This window comes from Rattus norvegicus, chromosome 1, assembly GCF_036323735.1.
Source record: "Rattus norvegicus strain BN/NHsdMcwi chromosome 1, GRCr8, whole genome shotgun sequence".
NCBI classification, from domain to species: Eukaryota; Metazoa; Chordata; class Mammalia; order Rodentia; family Muridae; genus Rattus; species Rattus norvegicus.
This window is the reverse complement of record NC_086019.1, coordinates 250795306-250805903: the sequence shown is the minus strand read 5'-3', so window position 1 is coordinate 250805903 and position 10598 is coordinate 250795306. Positions and strand designations below refer to the sequence as shown.

Genomic DNA, 10598 nt, shown 5'->3' with positions numbered 1-10598 from the left:
ATGCTTGGAGCACGAATGGACACAAACACCACAAATAGCAAAGCCAGCACTTTATTGTGTTGTTGAATCTGGGGATGTTCCTGCTAGCTTGGCTTCAGGCAGCTCATAGTAGGGGTCTGGTGCTCCGGGTCGGGTGCCCAGCTCCGGGTAGATATTTACTGGGCTGGTACAGGCTGGGGTGTCTCCCGGCCACTCCCAGGCCTCTCCAATCCGTTCTGCTCTGATTCTGGTTCAGGGTGCTCCAGGGCATGCCGGGTGTCTGCTTGCCACAGCTGGACCAGGTCGGTAGGGGTCTTCCCCGCCTAGAGAAAATAGAAGCAGACCCACCCGGAACTGCCTTCAGCTACATCAGTGGTTCTCAACTGGAGGCAAAGTCATCTTGCATTCACAACTAGACGTTATGGGTGCTACTAGTATCTAGCAGACAGAGGTCCTAGGATGCTGGGACAGTGCACAGGAACATCCCTTCCTTATGAATTGTCCATCCACACCCTCTCCGTATGCTCCTGTTTCCCTCAATATTCCCTTAGGCTTTCAGAATGTTCCATGCTCCTCTCCTGTGATTGTTCTGGCTTGGGCCAGAGGACATCTATTCACAGAAAATCTGAGACCCACCAAGAACCAACATGAGGTGTCAGAAGGCCACACCAACCAAGTAATTTGATTCCCTTCCCACTGGCCCTCCATTGACTGGGCCTGAATGCTGGGATCCCCTTTGCCCCCTATCTGAGGACCCTGGGAAAGTCCTCTCCCCACCTCTCCTATTGTTTCCCCAACCTTAGGCTCTGGACTTTGACACATGAAGAGAGACCTAGGAAGGCAGGTAATTAGGGTGGCATGGCCAAGAGCCAATGATATGTGTGCCCCATGTCCTTTGTGGCCGCCCCCTGTCCTCTGCAGACTGTCCACCATGCGAAGGCTCACCCTACCACCAAGCCAGAGAAACAGACTCACCATATTCTTAGCCATCATGTCTGCCCCATGCAAGAGCAGCAGTTTGATGATTTTGTAGCGGTTGAGTCTCACGGCATCATGCAGGGCACTGTCCCCTTCCTAGAATCAGTGTGGCACACAGGGTAACCCTTGAGGTTATTGGGTGGGCAGGGTGATAGGAGGTGGGCTAGAGGCCTTGCTTAGAAGCGGCCACCCTAGGGTCCTGTAAAGAAGAACTACTCGCCCTTGGCGGCCCGTGAGCTGCCCTCACACCCGTGTGGCTGAGCAGGGGAGCACACAAGGACTCACTCTGTCTTTGGCATTGATATCCAAGCCCAGGGAGAGAAAATGTTCCACAATCTCCACGTGTCCAGTACGGACGGCCACATGCAGGGGAGTGCTCAGTAGCTGTGTGGGGAAGAAACAGGTCTGTTGGCACATGGGCCTGGACTATGGTATCCTGGGGTGGAGGATATCTTATCTCCAGCTTAATCCTACTTCCCAAGTCTGAGCACCAAGGCCTGAGCCTCAGACGGGAGAGAATGGCTCAGCATGCACTGTCCTTCCCAGCTGCCCAACTGTACAGCTCTAAGTGCCACTTCCGCTGGCTAGCCTACTGCAGTTCCCATCTTGCCCGGCAGTGAGCTATTACTGTCCACTCCTTTACCTTTGTAAAAAGCCAGGGTCTCGCTATGCAGCCCCTACTAAGAAGTCACACATCACCCCCAGCCCATTTATTTTTTTTTAGTAATTTTATTTTAATGAGACAAAGTCTCACAGTATAGACCAGGCTGGCCTTGAACTTAGAGATCCTCCAGCTTCTGCCTCCCGGGTGCTGGGATTAAAGGTGCATGCCACCACCACCAAGCTCCGGATTCTTCAAATAATTATATTAGATGCCATTCATTGAGAAATGACTGTGGTAGATGGGGCAAAAGCTTCTTCTTCTTCTTTTTTTTTTTTTTTTTTTTTTTTTTTTGTTCTTTTTTTAGGAGCTGGGGACCGAACCCAGGGCCTTGCGCTTCCTAGGCAAGCGCTCTACCACTGAGCTAAATCCCCAACCCCAGGGGCAAAAGCTTCTTATGTTAAAAAGTAATTCATGGGCTGGAGAGCTGGCTCAGAGGTTAAGAGCACTGACTGCTCTTCCTGAGGTCCTGAGTTCAATTCCCAGCAACCACATGGTGGCTCACAGCCATCTGTAATGGGATCGGATGTCCTCTTCTGGTGTGTCTGAAGACAGCGACAGTGTACTCATGTACATACAATGAATAAATAAAATATTTTTTTAAAAAAAGTAATTCATGTACAATCATTTTCCTTCTACTCTACATAAGAACTCCACAAGTTTTACAGCTAACAAAAGGTGCCTCAGAGGCCAAGGTACTTGTGCAAGTTTTCGTGTAAAGAAATGGATAAATAGAAGATAACAGATTAATAAGTAAATGAATAAATTGATGGGCAGGTGGGGGGGATGATGAAGGAAGGCAGATGCCATGGATGTCGAAACCCCGCATCTTCTCCGTGGACCACATCTCCAAGAGTGTACTGTCTTCGTCTCCTCTCAGCATTTGCTACTCCCAAGCTCCCTGGAGGGCCTGAAGCTTCTCTGCAGCCATTCTAGAAACCAGGCTAGCCCACTACCTGCCCATCACTTGAGCTTGGTTACCACTGGCTGCCCCCATCCTCCCTATGCACCCCAATGGGTACTGAAGCACTGCTTCACCTTGTCTCTCACGTCGGTGTTGGCCCCCCGACTTTGCAAGAGTTTCACCACCTCCAGGTGGCCTCCACGGCAGGCCCAGTGCATGGCTGTGCAGTCCAGCTAGAAGGCATAGATGGGATTTAATGGGAGAACCGAAGGGGGAAACGTTCTCTATGGAAAGGATGAAGGCCAAGAAGGCTGCGGGACAAACCAAAGAAAGGCATAGGGAGTAGGACACACCGTCCAAGGCCCAACTAGTCCAAGTGAGAGCCCCAGAGACTGATGGGGCTCACCGGATGTCACAGAACACACAGAGACAGGGCCTGTCCCCGCCCCCCCCCCCCCCCGGCAGCCCACTGTCAGCCCATTGACACAGATTTGACAGGAAATAGAACCCTACAGACTAGATCCACCTCCCACCTCCCACCCAATATCTGCCCTCTCACCCGATCCTGGAAGTCCACGGTGGCCCCATTCTCCAGAAGTTTCTCCAGTATCTCCATGTGTCCCTCCAGGGAGGCCCGATGCAGTGCTGTCCGACGGAACTGCCCACAAAGAGACTGTCAGGCCTGAGTCCCACACCCCAGCAAACCGAGGCCTAGGCCTTGTCAAAACGGGGTGCCCATGTGTGCTGTGTTCGGCCGACTCTTATCCAGACTGGCCTTGGAGCCCTGCCCTGAGACTCCAGCTTCTTCACTCCTCCTGTGCAGCCTTTGTACAGTAGACAAAGCTGCCCCCCCCACCCCCGCCGGTCATGGCTATTCTGCCCTCACAAGCTATGATGTTTGGTGACGATTCACAGCTGTGTGACATGATTTTATTGAAACCTCTATGCCAAGCTACCCCCAGCTGATTCCTGAGTATAAGGGAACAATGGCAGGGGGAAGTCTACATCCCCTAGTGCTAAGGTATGGCTTGGATGCACAGGTCACACAGAAGTACAGACTCAAGGAAGGAACAAACTTTGCTCTCTGAAGGGCACTTTCTGCTTTGGATTCAGGGAACCCTTACGCCACAATGCAAGTCTTTCCAGGTGCTAATCATATGGTCATGGGCAGACTATCATGATCCTCCTCTTGCTTTTTTCTTATATTTTTCTCTTAAATGGGAGGAGGAAAAAAATTAAGACTCTGGAGACAAAAGAACAGGCCAGAAGTGTATCATACTGTGTATGTGATGTGTATCATACTGCAGAGCAGGCCCAAGGGTGGGTGGCCACTGTCAGGCTTGTTCTCATGATAGGGGTGAGAGCAAGGGCGTCTTACAAGTGCCAAGAGGTAATTACGGAGGAAAAAAGTGCAATGGGTGACAGGAAACTTAAAGAAAACAGATGGTGGCCATTGTTGCACAACATTGTAATATAATCAATGCCACTCTGAATCGACATGGTTAAAATTACATATTTCATGTTATATATTTCCGCAGTAGACTAACAAAAATAGGGGCTGGGTACAATTTAGCAGTAACACGCTTGGTTAGTACACGCGGTGCCCTGGAGCTGCAAATAATACTAATAATATTAATAAGTAATTGTAAGCCAGGCATTGGTGGTGCGTGGCTTTAATCCCAGAACACAGAGGCACAGACAGGTGGATCTCTGTGGGTTCCAGGACAGCCTGGTCTACAGGGTGAGTTCCAGGATAGCCAGGGCTGCACTGTGAGACCCAGTCTCAAAATAAATAAATATAATTGTACCATGAGAAAGAGAAGGTATCCTATCTCAGCACAGTATTTACAGTATTTCTATCCATTCAACACGTATCGAGGCACTCATGGTCCATACTGAGAGGGCAGTAGGCCATGTTCACACTAGTCGGACCCGGGTCATGGAGAGGCAACAGCTCAGCCATAGGTCCCACAGCTAGGGATCCTAGGGAGACATGGGATTTTGGTCCAAATCTCCTGAGTTGTCTTAATAATTCTTTCCCTTCATCTCCCACGCAGAAACATGTGACATTTGTTACGGAGGTGACCTGAGCTGGGGAAAGGTCTGAAAAGGATTTGGGGAAATTGTGGAGTGAGGAAGAAAGCCCACTACGGGGCTACCTAAGTCACCCTAAGAACATCTGTGAGTGCTCTCAAACCAGCCCACAAGTGGAGCTGATTCAAGATCCAACTCGGTTATGGTGTTGGTCCTGAAAGGGCACTGGGTGCAGTGGCGGGGACGTCACCTCATCACAGGTGTCTGCCGAACCTCCGTCTGCCAGGTACTTGTCAATGACTTTGATTTTCCCCTCCACCGCAGCTTTCAGGAATGTCTCCTCATCTACTGGGCCAGTCTGAAGGTAGAACATCCACCAGTAAAGATTAGTGGGGTGCTTTTGGGCCTTCCAGGCTCCCTCTGCCCACATCTGTCCAAACCGGGAGCCTTACGATCTCCTCCGGCTCCGGAGGTGGTTCCTGCGCTGCGGCAAGGGCATCTCGCTTTTTCTGCTTGCGTTTTTTCCTCAGTTCTATGAGGTTCTGGATCCCGCCCACGTCAATGATCTCACGTCGCAAGTCCAGGGATGTCTTGCGCACGCGCTCTTGGCCCTGTGTGGAGATGGCTCATCACCTCCACGCTGGGGCAGAGTGTGGGGGTGACAGGGGATGATATGGGATGATACAAGAGCTGAACTGGCAGCAGGATGGCGCGGGTGGAGGGTCTCGCTGGCCCGTCACCTGAGCACAGACTCTAGTTCCTCTACACTTACCTTAACCTTTTGTAAAGCAGGACTCTGCACCCCGAGGCGCTTCTCGTCCTCTAGCACTAGCATGTCCATGGACGTCTTCCCAGGAGTGGCTCTTCGAAGTTTCTGGAAAGCCATTGAAAGCTACTTAAGATTAAGGGGATGGTTTGTTTTGTTTTGTGTCCAGGTGTGGTAGGTCAGACCTACAATCTCACTGCTTGAGATTGAAACTGGATGATTACTGCTCTGGAGGGCCAATCTGATCCACATAGTGAGTTCTAGGCCAGCTGGAGCCATACAGTAAGACCCTGTCATGGGATAAACAACAACAATAACAACAACAATAACAACAACAACAACAACAAAAACAGCACCACATACATAAGCATACATAAGCTCCTTTATAAAATGTCATACTTCTTTATGAACTACTGTCATGGTTTATATATGCTTGGCCAAGGAGCGACACTATTAGGAGATGTGACCTTGCTGGAGTAAGTGTGGCCTTGTAGGAGTAGGTGTGGCCTTGTAGGAGTAAGTGTGGCCTTGTTGGAGTAGGTGTGGCCTTGTAGGAGTAAGTGTGGCCTTGTTGGAGTAGGTGTGCCACTGTATGTGTGGACTTGAAACCCTTGTCCTTGCTCCCTGGAAGCCAGTCTTCTAGCAGCCTTCAGATGAAGATGTAGAACTCTCAGCTCTGCCTGTACTGCCTGCCTGGATGCTGCCCGTGCTCCCGCCTTGATGATAATGGATGGAACCTCTGAATCTGTAAGCCAGCCCCAATGTAATGTTGCCTTGGTCATAGTGTCTGTTCACAGCAGTAAAGCCCTAAGATGCCTATACACACAGTCCTGTATATTTTTAACCTCACTCTTAAATATAGTGACTAATACAGTGTGTTTTTATTGTTTAGGGGATAAAGACAAGAGGGAGAGTCTGCTTACGTTCCTTACAAATACAAAATTTAAAAAGTTCCGGGGTTGGGGATTTAGCTCAGTGGTAGAGCACTTGCCTAGGAAGCGCAAGGCCCTGGGTTTGGTCCCCAGCTCCGAAAAAAAGAACCAAAAAAAAAAAAAAAAAAAAACAACAACAACAAAAAAAATACCGAACAAAAATTTCCATAGGGTTATATGGCTCAGGAGTTCAGAGCATTGGCTGCTCTTCCAGAGGAATAGGGTTTGATTCCTAGGGGATCCGACTCCTTCTTCTGGCCTCCTTAGATACCAGAAACGCATATGACGCAAGACAAACGTGCAAGCAAAAATATTCACACACATAAATTTAAAATAAAATTAAAATGTAAGAAAGTTTTTATCTGTGGTTGGTTGAGCCCATAGAAGTAGAACCCAAGGATACAGGGGTCTAATTGGGGGGAAAAATCGTTTTGATGAGATAATTGTGATCAGAGATGGTAATTTTGGTCTCAGTGTCCCCCAGGCCACTGGCATTGAACCTAGGTCTTGCAGATGCTAGGCAAGGACTCTACCACTGAGCTACAGCCCCCAGCTCCATCGTCCCTGCCCCCCCCCATACACAACAGCCCTTTTTGGCAATATAAAAGCTTGACAGTTCTATGGTAGACACTGCATTTTCTCAGAAATGTTCAGCCTTGTCAAATCTAGAGCTTGGGTAGGACAGCAGCTTCCTGCTTTCATAGTCATGTGGTCATGGTCATGTGATCATTCATGGTCATGTGGTCGTGTAGTCCTGTGGTCATATGATCATGGTATGATGAGCCTCCCCTCTCTGCATTTGAAGCTCTGGTTTTCTCAGATTGCTTCTCTACTCTTAGTGAAGTCCTGGCACCCCTTCCCCAGCATTTCCCAAGCAGCTTGGGTAGACATATGTGCCCAGGTTGAGGATAACCAGGCAGGAGGGCAGCTGGGGAAAATTTGCCCCCCATGTGGCCCAGGCACCTTGCCCATTCCCACAGAGCCCTAGTGTTAGCCTCTCCCAGGGAAGGTTCTAGGTTTTCGTTCCAACGTTTCCCATTTACTTTTATTTTTTTGTAGTGCTGAGCTAGAACTCAGGCCTTCACAGGACAGTCGGATGCTCTATCAACTGAGCTCCGCTCCTCTCTTCCAGCGTTCATTTTGATGGTCCCCTTGGCTGCCTTTCTTGACAGGCTTATGAGTACACAACCTGCCAGGTTTGTAGGGTATGATTTGGAGTCTCCCTTGCTGCTCTCAGACATCTTCCTCCAGAAGAAAAAGAAATGGCCTTGGACTATAACGACTGCTGCTTGAGGGACCCTGGCTGGATTAATGAGAGAGCACCTAGAGGCTAGACTTTGGGCTTAACCACCTGCTGTTCCCAGCTTTTACTGTGACAGGGCCTGGCATGGAGTGGCTGTTCATCTAACACTTGAACAAATGATGAACAAGTGAACCGGTAATGACCATGCAGATTCAACATCTCTGCCCATCTGGTAGTTCTTAAAGACCTTACCTGGTGAGCAGCAGGTCCAAGGTGGCCTCTGGGCCTTCTACTCCTTCCAATATGAGGAGGAATTAAACTCTAGTGCCGCCCATTTCTTACTCAGACTCCTTTCAGATTTGTTTGTGGGCTGGCAGAGTTTGCACTCCTCGAATGTTTATGAAATTGAATGCAGGTCTGTGAGTCAAAACAAAACTCCCACCTGATTCCACAGACCACACTTCAGATTAGAGAGGAGGCTTGTAAAGTGCTGGGATCTCCCAGACGCTGGCAGGGAGAGAGGAGCTGGGTGAGAAGGCTGCCGCTGTGGGCGCCTGTGTCCCTGCAGCCCTGTGGCTATATTTGTTAGGTGAATGAATGGAAGAAGACCATGACCCCTTGTAGAAGGTTCCAGTGTCTTTGTGGCAATGCTCCAGAAATGACACAGCAGCTGACACTCCTGTCCAGCAGCAACAGCTATGTGCACATGCTCTCGGGGGAGGGAGGAGTGAGATGCCTGGAGATCCAGGGATGCCCTGCTGCTGTCCACACTCCCCTTGATAAATCTGAGCTCATCTCTTCTCTTAAATGATGAAGGCCTCTAAGCCGAGTTCCGATAGGTGCCCCCCTCCCCTCCAATACATTCCTTTCATCCACATCAACTGGCTGTAAAACAGGTCAGACAGCGGCACAGCCCTTCCTCCCTCCCCGCTAACAGTCAGTGGCTCTCACTGCCCATGGAGCCTGCACCTCTTACCTGGCTTTCTCTGGCTTGTCCTCGGCCTTCCTTTCTAGCCCCAGCCCTCGCTGTCACACATTTCCATGACTACCTTTACTTAGCTCAGCTCCTGTTATTCTTTGGCTTCAAATCTCTCCCCACGTCCCGAACCCACTTCTTCATCCTGAAGGCCAGAGTAGTCCCAGAGGACCAGGACTCACCCACCCGTCTCAGCACTACTGCCCATTTTCCCTTTGCCCATTTCTGCCTCCTGCCTTCTACTTAGTTGACAGTGCAAATAAAAAGTGTTGGTTAAAATTAGTGCCCACTTTTGCCCCATGCATTGGACTCTTTTGGTTTTGGGTTTTTTTTTTTTTTTTTTTTGGTTTTTTGGGGGGGAGGGGCATGTTACCATGTAGCCCACCTCTGAGATTATGGGTGGGTACCACCACACCTGGCTCATTGAATAAGACGTAGAGCGGGACAAGTTAGTAGTCCAGCCACACTTCTTAACTTATCCAGGAGAAAATGCACCCGTGTGTGCATTAGGCCTCTGCCCACGGTCCTGGCTAAGTCCCAGCTGCCCTACCCATCTCCCTTCCTGACGCTTGTCAGTTTGTTCTCCTGCAGCAACCAGCCCTGGCATCCAGGGGACAATCTGTGTGTGTATGTGTGTGTGTATGGATCTTACCTTGCTGGCTTTCCCAGAGAATACTCATGTCTTCCCTGTATAGTCCAGTCTGTCTCTTCAAGCCCAGGTGAGTGGTGGGCAGGGTCTCTGGAAGGCCTACCCCCTCCAAGTGCCTGTTTTGAGGGGTTGAAGCCCCATCTCTCACCATCCACACCATGTTAGGAACATCCCGGTGTGGAAATGGGCCTGGTTGGGCCCAGGGAAATAGCATATTGTCTGGACCGGACCCTTAACCCAGAGCTCTCCCTCCCCAGCACTTTTCACTTGGCTCCCACCTCAGTCTCTTCCTCCTCGGCAAGCCGCTGCTCGATGAGCTCTGTGGCTCTCTGCACAGCCTCGGGACCCTCCATGGTGCCTTCCATGACTGTTTCTGCAAGCCACAGAGCATGGGGTCTTTATAGGTCTGCACACCCACCCCGCCCACTGGGCGCCTTTGTCATTAGCTCACAGACTCATTTCCCCATTTGTCATGGCTTACGAGCTCAACTCTCCACCTGCCTCCCCCACCTATCACCTTCACCTCGGACAGCCCCAGGGAGTATGGGAAGCCACTGCCCAGGCCAGGGAACTTGCCCCTCCCCTAACCTCTGGCCTACCAGAGCCAGAAGGCACACAGCCCCAAAGGACAGCTGCAGGAAAGAGGCCTGTCCAGTGTGTCCTCAGTACTGGGAACTGGCTAAGTCTTAGCCAGGGCGAATGGGATGCCCAAAAAACATGCTGCCATTGGACTGGATGGCAGTGCCACCTGCTGGATGCCAAGAAATGCTGTCTAGCTTGTTCCAGCCAGGGGAGCCTGAAAAACCAAATATGAGCCCCAACAGACCTGTGGGCATTTCAGACCTTCTCCAAGCAAGAGCTGGAGCAGCTGCTGCCCCCTGGTGGCAGCTATTGGGTCCTACAGCACACCCTAGGGAAACATGGCTACACTGTCTGGTATGTCCGTTAGCCTGAAGGACCCTATCTGTTTGTTTCATCTTCCTAGGGTTCTCAGCAGAACTTAGTGTTTTAAGAGTCTAGGAAGTCAGAGTTCAGAGCTAGGCAATGCCAGACTGCCTTGGGCAGAGATGACCACAGAATACACAGAGCAAAGGCAGACCTGTACTTGAGCTCTTCACCCGGGACTTGCAAGCCTGGAGCCCTGGGTTGTCGTGACCTAGGTTTAACCTGCCAGTGGCCTACAAATGCTGTGCGCTTCACCTGCAAGCGACGCGCCTGCAGAGACCCCTCTGGTGAGGTGCACAGTTCCGCAGAAGAAACACGAGGGATCAGCCCCGTCTGCCTCTGCCTCTTGTCATCCCATGCTCTGACACAGCATGGACACTGCATCTCCAGGATCCCACAAGGGCTGTGTGGGGTGGCTGCCACAGAGCTTATGCTGCCTTCTGTGGATGCTCCTTCACTCTTTCATATCTGCCCCCCACCCCCACCCCAGTGCCCCACACACTTAACTCTCCCAGCAACTGCTGCAGGAGG

General features: G+C 50.7%; 1 protein-coding gene across 1 annotated transcript; it reads right to left on the bottom strand.

Annotated features, from left to right (window-relative positions):
* Nucleotides 1-36: 36 nt before the first annotated feature.
* Ankrd2 (ankyrin repeat domain 2) lies at nucleotides 37-9485 on the bottom strand. Its single transcript, NM_001107589.1, has 9 exons — nucleotides 9401-9485; nucleotides 5329-5430; nucleotides 5009-5167; nucleotides 4807-4914; nucleotides 3082-3180; nucleotides 2657-2755; nucleotides 1243-1341; nucleotides 955-1053; nucleotides 37-302 (listed from the first exon to the last, which is right to left on the bottom strand). The coding sequence occupies exons 1-9, from the start codon at nucleotides 9473-9475 to the stop codon at nucleotides 156-158; spliced, it is 987 nt and encodes a 328-aa protein (NP_001101059.1). The 5' UTR covers nucleotides 9476-9485; the 3' UTR covers nucleotides 37-155.
* Nucleotides 9486-10598: the final 1113 nt, after the last annotated feature.